Raw genomic sequence first — 15446 nt, 5'->3', positions numbered from 1 at the left:
AGCATTCATTTTGTGTTCATCCCTGTTCCCGTGATATTGGGCATCACTGAAGAACTGCTTTTCTTTTGTATTGCAGATTTCTCCTGAAATATTGCTCGTGGTTTTCCTGTGTGTCCTCGTCCCATCTGCGGTTCTGTCCCTTCTGAAAACTAGAGACCAAATTTCCTATGAACGCAATCTTTTCTCATCTTTATTTAGAATAGTAAAAGAGTACAGAAGAGAAGGTATTTGGCAAACGGACCAGTGAAATCTCTGTTGGCGTTGGAAGCAGTTTTGAAGCTATTTGTCCTTTTAAACAAAGCAAAACCTACTGGAAACATGAAAAAAAAAAGCATTTCACAGTGTATCAAAGTACTGTACAAAAAGTCACCTTACAAAAAGAAAGAGGTGGATGTTTCCTAATTGTGACCAAACTGGCATCACATTGAATTAATCTAATGAGATTTAGAGATCGCCACGAGTGCGTTCACATGCACACAGTTTAAAATCCGGGTTTAGGTCTTATTCAAGCATTTTTTTATACATGTTTTACTCTCATCACAAAGTGTCGTCACACAGGAATATTTACCAGGCAGACATATAAAACCCATACTTCAGTGTCCCAAATACTTCTGGAGAGTCCAGGTTATCATGAAGATAAAAGCCTCCCTTTTTGTAAACATGATACGTGTTTGGGGATGAATATGTAAATCGGTTTGTGAACAACACTTAATGGCACCAACACAAAAAGGAAAGGAAAAGCAGAAGGACTTTGTGTTGCCAGTTTGGAGGAACAAATACATTTTGAATGACATCGTGGGCGACTGCCATCACAGACACTAGTGGTGCAGAAAGTGTAATAAGAGGGACGGTGTGGGAGGATGTGTGTGTGAGTGAATCAGCTCTTCAGGGGCATTCGAAGTGATTCTGTGTCTATAATGAGAGTCTTTTCTGGCGTTTGTGCGGTGTGAAGTCCAGGTCTCGACCCAGGCGAGTGTCTCTCTGTGCAGGTTCGTCAGTAAAGGTCTTTCCTGGTGCTCGGCAGGGAGCGGCTGGCAGAGCAGGTGGCACTGCGGATCACCTCCATCCACCTGGAGACGAGGCACATATATTTATTGCTGAAGTGCATACAACAGGATATGGATATTTTGAGTGCTAAAATACAGGTACAAATAGGTTTGTATTATATCAACAGGTGGGTATCCAAAGTATAGGTACAATGCTGTGCCATTAAGATGCAAAAAACGCCACGAACACAAACCTTCTTTTCCTGACATAGCTAAATCAAAATGGAAAAAAAGAAAATTCTGAATTTTGAAACGGTTACTGTGAATGTATAATATAACAGCAACCTTTCAAAGGTGTACTCGCTCTCTGATCTGAAGTAGTAGACGTGGGATTTGAAGTGGAGTTTGAAGACGTAGTCTTTGTGGATGTTCTCGGACTCGGACGGGACGGTGACGGAGTAGCCCAGCAGAGGAAGGCTGGCCAGCGGGTAGTCATCCTGTGAAGAGACGGGCCAGAAGTCCTCTTTAGGCATCAACATGTTACGACCGGACCACTTTTATATTTTCACTGAATCTATACACATCTCACCTGGTGTGACTTGTAGAAGAAGAGGCTGAAGTTGGTGAAGACCACCCAGAGTTTCTGCCAGCCGTTACTGTTCTTAAACTTCCTCAGCAGGTTCCCCGACAGCTGGTTCTGGAAAGGAGAAGAGAACAGAAAGTGAGTCAACACTTGTCCAGTGACACCGATTCCATAATAGTGTTAGAAACGGGGAGGGGGGGGGGGGGGGGGGGGGGGGGGGGGAGACACAAAGGAAAATCAGTTTGGTTCTGTTTGTCCAGTAAAATGTAGTTCTCTCTATTAATCACAAGTTTCATCGTGTCTTGCAGTGAAATATTTGGAGAATCATTCAATTCTCGGCAGCCGTGGCGTTTGCAGTACCTCTCTACTCCAGCAGGAGTCACATAACGACAGGCTGTGTGCCAGCAAACCAGAGAGAGCGAGAGAGAGGGAGAGAGAGAGGGGGAGAGAGAGAGAGAGAGACGGGGCCCCTGAAGGCTGCTGAGGGGCCTCGGCAACTCACTGGCCGGACTACTACTGGTTTCTAGTAATGTCAGCGTGGACGGACAGAGTGGAAATGGAAAGATGGAGATAGGAGAGAGGCAAGGTGGAGGAGATAAAGGAGGTGTAGAAGAGAAAAAAAACAGAAACAAAGACATGAAAGGAAAAGTAAGACAAGAGGAGGAGGAGAAGAGGACCAGGACAGACAACACAGTGGACAAAAACACAAGACTGGGGAGGAAAACCAGGTGTGTGATGTGTGGAGAGAAGACGATTAAAGAGACGCGGGGCGGGTACCTCCACGGCGACACTAAAGTCCACCATGGACACGCTGGTGTTGCGATGCCAGCAGACGTGCACGGTGGTGTTGCTGCGGTGACCCTGGCGCTCCAGAGACGAGCGCGAGCCGCAGAGCTCATCCTCCGACTCCAGCTCGGCTCCCCCGTCCTCCGACAGCTCTGGGGAACGATGGAGAGGTCAAATGTGCCGGTTAGAAGAAAGAAACTCTGATCTCACTGGGTAGAATTTATGACACGCAAACTATCCACCACTTAAAATGCTGACGTGTACACAAGTCAAATTATCTGTAGAGCAAATATGACATTTCCTCATGATGACAATAAAAAGGCTAAAGAAAAGAGATAAAAGATTATTGGCATGACGATAAAACACTTCAAGGGTTCGTATTTACATGATTCAAATATGAGGAAATCTATATTTTTTACATTCTGTTTTTGGTATCAAATTCCTTTCATCTTCACAGATTTTGCCACAGAACTTAACGCCAAAGTGCTGACTACATGAATGCCAAAGAAAGCAGCTCTGCCACATCCTGAGGTTTAGTTACTGGCTAATGTTCTGGATCTTAACTGGTTGCAGCCGCTGCTGGATATTACCACTGGACACTTGATCCAGAAATACTTCGCTCTGTTTGGCTTTTTTCTTTTTTTTGGGGGGGGCTGCTGAGACTTGGATGTAACTTTGTAACAACAGTCTGGCTTTAATTATAAGATTGAAGCCAGATGCAGTTCACAGCAGTCTAAAAATGTGTGTAAAAACTACAATATCATGAATTAAGTATCATTAAATAGTAGTACCACATTAATGGTTGGAAAATGGCTGCAGGTTTCTGAGCAAAAACAGTGATCAAAGCAACTTCAATAGAGTCTGGACAAAATAAAAGAGGAACGAGGCCTTTGTTGTTACGTGTAAGCCAATACTCTTCAACAGTTTGAGTTAAAAATGTACATAGCAGGTGATTTGGCTGGGGGACAATGGAGACGTCAAAGCGAAAGGTCACCAGGTCGAGGCCTCATTGAACACCGTGACAGGCGCTTATGATACAGAATGAGAAAAGAGAAGACGAGAAACGGAGGCAACAGCTGGTGCCTGGGCCTACATTATATCAGGTGACATTAAAAAAATATGATGAAAGACCACCTGGAGCAATTCAGAGGGAGTATTCATGAGGTGCTGAGAGGCAGGGAAGGAGGTGTGTATGTGGACTATAGACAAAGAGATGATCCAGTCCCCTTAAAGAAAGACCTTATTATTATTATATCAGGTCCCAGCTGTCACATTGACTTCAGCTGGGAGTATTTGGCAAGAAAAGCCATCAAGGGTGACAAATCCCATGTGGAAACATTTCCAGAAATAACTCTCTGGCGGGGCTTTTTGTGATGTGGTTCCCACAGGGTCTCATACCGCCCTGCAACACTGATGATTAACTGATGATTGGACAGGAAGTGGTTATTTGGGACATCTATTCTAGAGAGGTGCTGGTCCACAGACAGCATCGAGTCAACTGATAAAGATAAATGTTTCGGGGAAACCACAGTTACCATTTACACTAACTAGTACAGGTGTTACAAATCATCAACTTGAACCCCGAACACACGGCCTCATTATCAAGAAAAGACATCTTACATTCAATTCGAACAAGACTCGGTGGCCACTTTATTAGGTACACCTGTTCAAGTTAATGCAACTAAATACAAGCCATGAAGTCTACTTTTAGGACGCCTATAATGCGCAGATGTACCTAATCAAGTGGACATTGAGAGTTTATCAATAAAAGAATATAAAAATGGACGGTGAGTCTCACACACATTCCTCACATAGACTGTACACGTATACTAAACTCACTGTTGTCAGAGAGGCTGGTGGACAGCAGGTCAGTGCTCGGGCTGCTGCTCTGCTCCGCCAGGTCGATGGCCATCCTGATGTCCTCCACCCACCGCTCCATCTCTGACGCACAGCTGGACGCAGACAGAAAGAGACAGGATGTAAAAGTGGCTCTTTATGTATCTGCATGTCTGTGGAAATATGAACTTGCTAACCCTTCATTTCTTTCATTCACAGCAGATGCTTGTCATATTACACCTTCATAGTATTCACTGTTATGTAAAAAGAATATATATATATATTACTGTGTGTGTTTGTGTATACCTGGCTGCCACCACCACAGACTGGCGCTGTCCAAACAAGGTGAATGAATGAGGGACCCCCCACTCCTCCTCACTTTCTCTGATCTGCAAAAACACACACTCCTCAGTGATAGAGCTCAGAAATCCTAAATATGGTGGACACATGTAAATAAAGTCCATGACCACAACATGTGCTGAGCCCGAGCATCCGAAGGAAACACAACTTTCTGAAAGAATGACAACTTTGCAGGTTTTAATGCGGTACGAGTTAATCCTGCAGTGACTGAAATCGTTTAAAGCACGTTGTCAAAGGATTACGGTTACGTACCGTCATGCCGTACAACGGCAGCTGGCCGTGAACTTTAAACTGGTTGGACGGGGTCATTCCTCGACTGGTGTACACCAAGGAATCGCTGAACTGGAGAGTGAGGAAGAAAAGAAGAACAAGTTGAGGTTTTTTTTTTTTTTTTGCAGTCGACGATATTAGACTCACTTTGAAAAGTAGCTGAAGTTTCATACCAGGAAGAACATCCTCTGCTGAAGGCCCTTCCCTGAGAGCTTGCTGAGGCAACCGAGCCGGATGAATTCCTGAACACAAACATACGATAATAAATATGGGGCCAACAGAGGGGAAGCCAAGACGCATACATTTGCAGGTCACGGAATAATTTCCTCCTCAAACATTGACTTTCAGTCACTTCTACTGAGAACACCCAGGTGTCGGATCAATAAATAAATGTAAAGAGTCTAACCCTCCCGGGGATGGCGAGGTTGTCGATGCCCGTCAGATCTTTCTTCAGCTCTAGAAGCTTCTGGAAGTTCTCCATCTTCATCATGGTGCCTTGGAGCTGCAGCACCATCTCGGAGATGTCCGCCAGCGCCGCTAAAGGAAGGATGAAAAGATGGTCATAAATAACACAATGTCGTTTCACATGTGCAAAAGTGAATACATAAAAGTCAGATATAAGTACCTCTACAGTCCCTGAAGTCCTCGTGGGTGGGCGGGTAGTGCTTGCAGAGCCTCTCCAGGATGAGTTTGTAGTGCAGCAGGCGGTGGAGAGGTCGGAGGAGGAAGATGTTGAGGGGCAGGTAGCAAACTCTCTGCTGCTCAAAGTCTCGGCACACAACCTCCGCTTTGCGACTGGACCTGAGCAGCAGGGAGGATAATGAGGTTAGTGATGCATTTCAGAACGAAGCCTTTACACTTTTCTTTCAGATATTAAAAAGCTAACCTGCAGACCCGTTCCAGTTCGACCAGGCACTCGGAATGCTTCTGAAGATGAACCGTCAACTGCTGCAGATGCAAAAGACAGACAAATAATTGATTTAAAAAAAAAAAAGACGAGAAATAGAGAGACAAACTATCATTTCTACATGTGTAATCCAAACAGAGTTGTGCTGCAAAAGGGGAGCCGTAGTTACCCTCAGACCCTGAATGTTCTTCAGGAGGATGTCACCAATTCGCTGGTAGTCTCCTTTAATGTGGGCATTAGAGCGACCCTCCCTAAGGAAGAGAAAACACATCGAGCTTCTTTCACATGCAGTTACACTTATTCACCAGTAGATGTCAGCATACAGCTAAGCGTGTACCACCATGACTGGAAAATCTTCACTCAATTCCCACAATCCCATTCATTTTACCAGCAAGTCCTTGGGGGGGGTGTGTGTGTGTGTGTGTGTGTGTGTGTGTGTGTGTGTGTGTGTGTGTGTGTGTGTGTGTGTGTGTCCTCCAGTATGTCATTACAGAAATAACAGACACCATTCCCACAGGAGGAGATGCATGTGCACATTTAGTTCCCATGCAAAGTCCCATAAAATCAGCTAGTTTTTCTGTAGCAAACCTCTCGGTTATCTGAAGGGGAAACAGATACTGACCACTGTGCCAGCCGCTGCTCCACCTCTTTGAGGAATCCCTGGTGAAAGTTGTGGACCGGCTCGTAGCTGGCAGAGATCAGGTTCTTTACGGAGTCTGGGAAGGCCTCATCTTTCCCCGCAGCTCCATGGAAGGACTACAACAGACAACACCGATTACAAACGTGGGCATGTGGGGAAAAAAACTGAAAAACATGCATAGCTTGCGAAATTTAGATAAATAAGTACTATCTGATGTTCATATTTTCCATTTCGGACCAAAAGCTATAGACCCAATGATAAATAAACTGAAAAAATAAATGTCAGAATAATCAAATCGTGAAAATATTCAGCAGTTGCTTTTACACACCAGATGTTTATAATAAAATGATGCTTTGAAACAAAATGAAGTGAATGTAATTAAAATCACTAATAATTATAATCCACCCAAAAGCAGACACTTATTTTGATTACAAGTGACATATATGAGGAACCGCACACACATGCACAGAAACACACATACAGGTATGATCCCAGCAGAGCCCAGAATAGGAGGTCGGTGGGTCAGAATTTGACTTGAAAGCACAATAACGTTTGTTTGCACCGAGGAAAAAAAACCATCAGCTAGCTCACACACACACACACACACACAGACACACACCGTGACCCTGACACCGAGGTGTTATATTCCCCCTCAGAGTAAAACGATTGCGACAGCTAGGGCAGACAGGAGTCCGTCCAGCTGCTTCACAGAAGGACTCGGTGGGAGAGAGGAAGGGTGACAGCGAGAAAAAGAGAGGAGGGAGGGAGGGAGGGAGGGAGACGAGGGTGTGGGATCCCAAGCCAGCCAAAGAAAATATTTAAGAGCTTTAAAAAAATTTAAAAAAGAGCCAGCGCACGCTGGTTCCCCACATCAAAGAGGGGTGGAAACTACTGTTGGGAAGAAAAACAGCTGAGAGGGTGAAAGAGACGATTTCTTTATTTGAACAAGGTCAGAGGTCAGCTTCATAATAGTAATGCTGCAGGTGCTTGAATCTGTGTTTTCTCTAGTCCTGCTGCTAATTCCCCCTCGTTTGTTAGTAGAGACAGTAAAAACATGCAGACAGTAAAAGTTGAATCACATAAACAGCAAAAGACCAAATCTGACCCACATTAAGCTGCACTTTCATCCCAGGATGTAAGACGCAGACGCTGTGTTTATGCAGACGGAGCGGCTTTTTCCTCCGTGTTGACTTTAGTGGCTTTACTTGTAAACTACAGAGCTCGGAGCTAATAGTCTGCGTCGTCTTAAAGAACAAACAACATACAAGTAGGAGGGGAATGACAACACATGCGTTGCCTTCTTGTGGAAAACAGAGAGAATGTCATTTAGAAAACACAAGGAAGTTAAATACGCTCACTGGGACGCTGTGATCCGTCCTGGACAAGAAAAAAGCCCATAAAGCCTCAGATGTGGAACCTCACTCTTCAGCCGTGGGCCAAACTAAATGCACGTAAAAGCCCACTTCTGGGATGGGAATTAAAAACACTGGAACAGAGAGCCGAAACACCCAAAGTAACCGATATTAATATTAATGTCACATGACAGATAAGACCGGCAGCTTGTGATTTTGGTTCCCAACCTTCGGGCTATAAAAAACATCAAATGCACATCCTGATTCCAGCACAAACCAGCTCTGACTCACTGTCCCAAACATATAAGCTTTTAAAAGGCCAACTTGAGCTCAAAATGTAACCAGTTTGACTCACTGTTCCAGGAACAAGGCTTTAAAGAGACCAACCGTCACTGTCCCTCTGGGTTGCCAGACTATCTCGTGGCTTTTTAAAGATCCCTCTCTCTCTCTCTCTCTCTCTCTAAAGGAAGCATGTGTAGAAATCTTTACCTCTGTGATGACCTGCAGGTCTTTGAGGTAGGTCCGCTCTGTGGTCAACAGTTCCTTGGCTATGAAGTAAGCCTTGTCTGTGGGAAACTTCTGGACACAAACAGAAAGACCCATTCACTGACCGATGCCGCCGACAGATTCCATATCACTTCTTAGATGTTTTACAAATCCACCCTCCGTCCACCCTCTCTCCCTGTCTTTACATCTACCTTCCTCCTGGCCTCGTCTTCGTCATCGTTGCGGACACATCCAGCATCCGTGAGCAGCGGGCTGGTGAGAGGCGGTAGATGGTGTCCCTCGGGACTCTGACCCAGGACGCCTGTGCTGCCATTTACCGAGCCGTTGGGGACCACGCGGGGACTTCCCGCCGGAGAGTCCTCCGAACCGGGACTTTCTGGGGGAGGAGAGGGAAATAGGAAAATGGAAGACGAGGGGACAGGAATAGAACAAAGAGTGAGATAAGGGAGAAGATGGTGGGAGAGGATACAGGAGGGAGTTAAAATAAATTCTACATGTACTCTGCTTACATGAAATTCACTGCCATCTTCCTAATCATGTAATATCGACACTATCATTATTTCATTCTCAGTGGAGGAATCGGCGTCTACATTAGAAGCTAAAGAAACAACACATTCCCCAAATGACTTCTGTAAATGTCAGCAAAGTCTACGGTGATACATTTCTAGGTTAGACAATTCAGCGTGAACTGTGGGTCAGGACCCAGCTGTCATGCTCAGGCAGGTCGCCACATGACAAAAACACTACGATCACTCAACTCTGAAGGAGGCTACTTCTACTCTATTCCTCTGATTGGATTCTTTGCTGAAATATGGTTAAAAAAACAGGAAAAAAAGGATTAAAAAAAAGGACAAATGTACAGTAGATGTTAGTAAGGAGCTGTGGATTAAACATATCAGTGCATTATAAGGGTAACGACTTATCAGTGAATCATTTCAGCCCTGGTGGAAAACACATTATAACAACCTATGAATAGTATTTAACCTTACAATGCACTACAGATATGATCTATAGACATGTGACAGTCTTGCTGTTGTGAGGACGTCTAACACACCAGGTTTTTAACAGCAGTCTGGTACGATTGTGGTTGAAATCTACCTCTTCATCAACCGGACAGAGAAACAAGAAGTTAAAGCTACTTTTCACTACAGCTAGAGTCACTACAGAGGTTCACTACATGGGACTAGGTTGTGACTGTATACTTGCCCGGGTGCAAAGTTTCCAAAGAGTCCACTGTTACACACCAAACTGGATCATGGGTAAAACCATGGCAACCACTGAGTGCAGATCTGTGACGGGCGCTATAAAAGAACTTGCCACCATACAGACAAAAAAAGAAACTACACAAAAAACAACAACATGTGAAACAACGAGCTAGACAACATGAAACACAAGACAGAGACGGGTGGAATCACGTGTGCACATGCACGACAACCAAACAGCCTCTACTCTACGGGATAACTACCACAGCACAACACACGGGTCGGGGTCAGGACTCAGGCAGGTTGGGGGTTTGGGGGTTTGGGGGGGGGGGGGTGGAGCTGGTTGACATCGGTTCACTCTACAGAAAATTCTGGAGTCCCTTTTCTTCGAACATACAACGTAGTTTTTTATTGACACTAGTGCACACAGTTACAGTGTTAAAAAGAGAGATGAAGGGTAAGGAAATAAAAGAGTCGAACCTCAAAGAAGTCACAAGAAATTGAATCCAGCGGGTGTTTTCGTAATGAAAATAAAAAGAACAGGTGTGCAGGAATTCAAAGTGTTACAAGAGAGACAAAGAACCAGTGAGTCAGTGCGTCAAGGGAGGAATTATCATTTCAATGCCTTTCTTTTGTAAAGATAAAGACCTTTTTTGGCAGCTCTTCAGTGAGATTGGCAGCAGTTTTGCACCTTTGCATGTTCAGCGTTTTAGAGATGTTGCAAAAACTGCCACCAAGCGTCAAGTCGGAAAATCAGAAAAGCCAGAAAGCCGGTTTATCCCGTCAAAAGAAGTCAGTCAGTGAGTAAAAAGTGTGTTATGTAAACAGAAAGAGAAGCACAGATGTGATGCTAAAACGCCACCTTAAACCATTTCAATACTATAAATTAAAGAAAACCGTTTGACATTTAGGGAAATGTGCTCGCTCGGTTTCGAACTCTTGGCGAGAAATCAAACAAGTGCATTTCCCAAAAATGTTGAACTATTTGCTTTAAGCAGCCGGATATCATCAAACACGATCACATCATCACAGCGTGTACACCGACGAGTTCACTTTTCCTTTTAAAGTAAATCTAGAGAATTTGGCTCTGATTAACTCCATTAACATACAAATTACAATACGAGTACAACATCACAATCTATCAGTCTGCTACTGTATGTACAGTACATTAAAGTCACAGACAGCTTTAATGGAAGGGACCGCAAGTGCTATCTGGTGACAGTGAAAGTGAGGACATCTCAACTCCAGTGTTCGTGTGTGTGTGTGTGTGTGTGTGTGTGTGTGTCTCCATCTTCTGACAATACTCAGACTTTCACACATGACAACATGCCCTTTCAAAGATATCTTTGTTTTTGCACTTACGTTTGCATTAAGTTTAACTTTCCTTGTGTCTGTCTACCTTCGCCCTCTCACTCAAAAAAACCTAACACTGGAGTTGAGTCGGCCCTGTTTTGTCCTTGTGCACAGTGAGGGGCCAAAACACAAATGGTTTCTCAATATCTGAAAAGGACAGGGTGCAGTTAATTAATCATGGCGGGGTTGTAACAAAAAAAAAAAAAAGGCATGAAAGTTGTAAATATCCCACGAGAAGTGAAGAAAGAAACAGGAAAGCTACACATTTCTAGAGTCGGTACATTTATATGCTGCACCGAATGCTCCTCAAACATTTGAAACCACTGTGAGCCCCGTGACAGACACACTGAGCAACAACAGGGCAGAATGACAGAGAGAGCAGGGACATCGCTCGCCTGGTCAACATGCATTCAGAGTAAAGAAAAGGAAACGGTGAGAAAACAGTTCCCACTAACATGCTTTACCAAAAAAAAAAAAAAAAAGCAATGCATTTACAAAGAATGAAGCATGAACATTTGTTCCAGGGAGAAGTAGAAGCTCTGAGGAGAGAACAGGTTGCTTGGCTTTAGAAGGCGACTACACATGATGAGATGCTTGTTTTAGGGAGGAGCTATCGTCGTCATAGAGAAGTTAGAAATCCGAGTTTTTGGATATTAATTCTAGTTCAAATGGGGTTTTAATGCATCGCCAGTCAAACATTCGTCAGCATCTTTAGTTCCAAAATGTAAGCATGCTAATTACCAGTATCATTTGTCTGCTACGTGGCAGGTAGGTACAGAAAAACATATAAAAGCATGCGTTGCAGTGAGCAGACAGCCAGCAAATGACAGTGACTGGGATGGAGTGCCGGTACACCTTCAATAAACAGCATTGGAACCGCATCCAAAGAGAGTGAAAGCTACATTCTCTTTTGTGTGTGTGTGTGTGTGTGTGTGGTTGCAGTGCACGCCAGGCGCCGAGCCGAGCCAAGCAAAGCAGACAGCTGTGAGTGGGCACAGGTTTAAGGTCGATGGTTGGCGGGTTTCACTATTGAAAGAAAGGCTTAAAAAAGCCCATGACCAGCCATCAGGGGGCGTCTTCAGTAGAAATTTGGAGCTTCAGTTATTATCAAAAATACAAATATAAAAAGGTTAGAGTCTTCATTCTCTCCCTAAATGATGCTATTCTATTCAAATACTTGGTCCTCTACTTGTCCTAAATACGAAAGAGAATTACGACATTAAAGTCTCGACCACAAACGTCCAAGTTACAGCGCAAGAAAAAGTGCTCTGAAGAAATCAGCTCGGGCCAAAAACCGAATGAGAAAGGCAGACCGGCCCGCTAGCTACAGCCTCCCCACAGCCTACACATTAACACAATGAACTACCGAGTCAGGAGTAGTACTCTACAATCCATTGTCTACCAAGAACATTCAAATACACTGTACAATTCAAAAGGGATTATCTCTCAGTTCAACAATCACAAACTGTGTACGACATCTTTAAACCTCCATTAAAATCCTTTCAATAATGGACTCCAGCTATCATCTTAAAGCCCTCCTATTGCACAAGACAACAGTGAAATAATTATAAAAGTGTGATTTAGAGAAAATGCTACATTAGGACACTAAACATTATGACAACAAACAAGAGCTCTATCCGGGGTAATGACCAAGAAAGGCAGCAGATCCTGGTCAACAGCTTTCAGAATCAACGCCACCTTCAAATCTATTATCTCTTGCTTCAATATCTTAATATCTCACACAACACCGATATACAAAAGGTGAGCTACAATCAGAACAATCCTAATTCATCCTAAATGGAATAGATTTGAATAACATCAATGCTATTAAATGATTTATGAAGAAAAACAAGGAAGAATTGCAGAATTAACTTCCCCATAAAAACTACATTTCTACATATGAAGCTATTCCTTTAGGTTTCCTAACTTGTCTACGTAATCTGTATTTCTCATCTGCACATACATCTACACTAAATATTTAGTTTTTAAGTTATGGCACATTGTAAGGAAGGTTACCTACAGTAAACGGATTCTTTAACTTGCCTCCAGGCTTTGAGGGTTCTTTCTCCCTTTGACGAATAGCCAGCCAAAATGTTTACTATGTGTAAAGTTGGACAACAGTCAGCAGTTTGCATACAAAAGGAATACAAAAAATGAGGATTGTGGGGTTTTAGAAACAATGGACGCATTATGGATTTGTCTAAAAGTGGGGCAGGTGCTTCTATTCAGTTAAAAACCCACAAAATATGTCAATTTCTAAACTTCAAAAATATGTTAAAACCTTTACACAAAATGTGTTTGTTTCTATAAGGTGTATCAAAGCTAACCTAGTATAAACTGGTGGACTTCTTCTATTAATGTAGCTGTATCTGTAGTACACTAAATACATGTAATTCTTACATAACAGGATTATATTTATTATGCATTGTAATGCCTAATGTGAGGCCAAACTACTCGCATATCTCCACCCTTCAACAGCTGAAAACCCGCCCTCCTGTGTCTTCCTCGTTAAAGCGGTAACACCCTTCCCCCTCCCCCTCCCCCTCCCCCTCCTCTCCTGGCCCCTCCTCCAGTTGGAGACTCCCAAAGGAGAACTTGCTGCGAGGCAGCGGGGACGAGGTCACGCCGTTCAAGTTCACCGAATTCACGGAGCTGACAGCGGCGGGGTTGCCGTACATTAACGGCTGGCTGTACGCGCTACTACCAGTGTCCGACTCTGTGTCGCTGGTGTCGGAGCCGCTGCCGCTGCTGGTAGACCCGTCGATCATTTGGACCGGCTGGTTCAGATTGTTGTGGTTGTTACGAGTTGGGTTGCTACCGGGCTTCCCCTGACGACCGAACAACCGCTGCACCGTGTTGGACCGCGGCTGACCTGGAACCAGGAGGCTCCCCGCGTGATTGCCATTGGTTATAATCATTCGCCGCTCCATCGGGGCGGAACACGGGGCTTGGACGTGCAACCCGGAGCGATGGGGGTCGAGTTGGTGCACCGGGGTGGACGTCAGCTGGCTGAGAATGAATGGATCCGTGTCTGAGCGATTTCGCATGTTGTTGTTGTGGTATGGTTTGGTGAACTGTGGCGGTGTGCGGTTTGAGGTGATCGGTGAATAGCTACCGTAGTGGTTTAGTGGGAGGGATGGCGGCGGGACAGAGGGAGTTTCCGCTGGGCCTCCTCCGGGATGTTTACTGAAATAATACCCTCCGTCATCCCAACGTGGTGGGCGCGGCTGACCGTTTGTCATCTCAGCGTGACTGAGAGAGTTTGTGCGGTGGTGGAAGCTGCTGATCACCGGGCTGGCGCACTGACTACGAGTCCCGGTTCCTAGCGGTCGCACTACCGTTCCACCTTGCTTTTCTCGACCCTGAAAGATTTCATCCAGCAGAGTGCTGTGGAGCGGGAGGCGGCCGTGAAATGAACCTCCGTTGGGCAAAATCTCGTCATCTGTTAGCTCGTGACTCGCGTTTAACTTGTTGGACACCGGATCTACAGCGCTTCTGTTACCCAGCATACCTTGCTGCTGCTGCTGCTGCTGCTGCTGCTGCAGCCCCATCATACCCTGCTGTTGATGCTGCTGCATCAGCCCCTGGTGATTGGTGTGGTAGAACCCATTTACAGCCCCAAACAGACTCCCAACTTGCCCCCCATTGAGACTGCTACCCCCTTGCTTATTATTATAAACACAAGGCTCATCCGCATTGCTGTCATTTGCACCGCTGTGGCCCCTGGGACCCCTGTTGTTCTTTGTCACATCACATTCACTGTCTATGTCGCTGCAGTCTATGTAAGGAATGGAAGAGCTGCTGCCTTTGTTTGCCCTGCAGGATGGACCTGGGTTGAGGAACTGCGGGTCCGGCGCTGATCCGGTGCCGTGGTGGTTCTGTCGGGACTGAATCGGGTCTGAGCCGGGCGCTGCCACTATACCGTGGAAGCCGTTGGCGGTTGATGTGGCCGCCGGCGGCTCCTCTGAACCGTTACATTCAGCTCGATGGCCCAGTCTGGTTGAGTCTGGCAGGTCTGCTAACTGCAGAGACATGGCACTCTGCGAAGAAGAAGGGTCGAGGAAGACAAAAAAAAAAAGAGCTTTTTAAACTTTGGGCGCATTAAACTGAATTCCTGACTTTGAAAAAGGAGTGCAAAGAGAGAGCACACTCACTCCCCAGAGCTGCTCGGGACAAAAGCAGCTTTGTACTGTTGGCCACAGAGCAGCTCCAGATTAAAGCGATAGAGAGAAGTAATAAAAAGAAGACACAAAGAGTCTGTAAATGTGTACAACAAGTAAAGTCACAAGGCAATTTAAAGATATATTAACTAGTAAAGACCAAAAACAGAGTATGGGTGGATAAAGGTCAGTGTCTGTTGCGTGTATCACCTCTTTTGGCACTTGAGATCTGAAGGACGAAGACTCGGGCGACATGCTGCTATTGGACAGGATCTTACTGTGCTTCCTGAAAAGAGAGGAGGTTGCAGATGAGGTCAAACCACGTGCAACTAATCAGGAAAACAGATGTACGATCGCTGTTTCTGTTGTTGGGAGTAACCCAAACAAAGGAGGGAGCTTCACCTTTCAAATGGAAGTTTCTTGAGCTCCGAGTCTTTGACATAGTCGATGATCTGCTTCTGGGTTCGACCACTGCAGGTGATGAACACAAAGTAAGCACAAATG

General features: G+C 44.9%; 1 protein-coding gene across 1 annotated transcript in view; it reads right to left on the bottom strand.

Annotated features, from left to right (window-relative positions):
• Window positions 1–226: 226 nt before the first annotated feature.
• The window catches only part of LOC306715190 (FERM, ARHGEF and pleckstrin domain-containing protein 1-like), a 42009-nt gene continuing 26789 nt past the window's right edge, over window positions 227–15446 (bottom strand). Inside the window, exons 11-28 of the mRNA XM_079185473.1 lie at window positions 15345–15413; window positions 15153–15228; window positions 14612–14822; window positions 8419–8603; window positions 8210–8299; window positions 6351–6484; window positions 5898–5979; window positions 5708–5769; window positions 5447–5622; window positions 5228–5358; window positions 4995–5063; window positions 4804–4893; window positions 4498–4580; window positions 4195–4307; window positions 2347–2507; window positions 1576–1683; window positions 1332–1483; window positions 227–1070 (exon numbers count right to left, since the gene is read on the bottom strand). Of these exons, the coding sequence (XP_079041599.1) occupies window positions 995–1070; window positions 1332–1483; window positions 1576–1683; window positions 2347–2507; window positions 4195–4307; window positions 4498–4580; window positions 4804–4893; window positions 4995–5063; window positions 5228–5358; window positions 5447–5622; window positions 5708–5769; window positions 5898–5979; window positions 6351–6484; window positions 8210–8299; window positions 8419–8603; window positions 14612–14822; window positions 15153–15228; window positions 15345–15413 (2068 nt within the window). The 3' untranslated portion in view covers window positions 227–994. The remainder of the gene's footprint in view (window positions 1071–1331; window positions 1484–1575; window positions 1684–2346; window positions 2508–4194; window positions 4308–4497; window positions 4581–4803; window positions 4894–4994; window positions 5064–5227; window positions 5359–5446; window positions 5623–5707; window positions 5770–5897; window positions 5980–6350; window positions 6485–8209; window positions 8300–8418; window positions 8604–14611; window positions 14823–15152; window positions 15229–15344; window positions 15414–15446) is intronic.

This window comes from Pholis gunnellus (genome assembly GCF_910591455.1).
Source record: "Pholis gunnellus genome assembly, chromosome: 24".
NCBI classification, from domain to species: Eukaryota; Metazoa; Chordata; class Actinopteri; order Perciformes; family Pholidae; genus Pholis; species Pholis gunnellus.
Note: the sequence above shows the minus strand (reverse complement) of the source record. Positions and strands in the feature narration are given on the sequence as shown.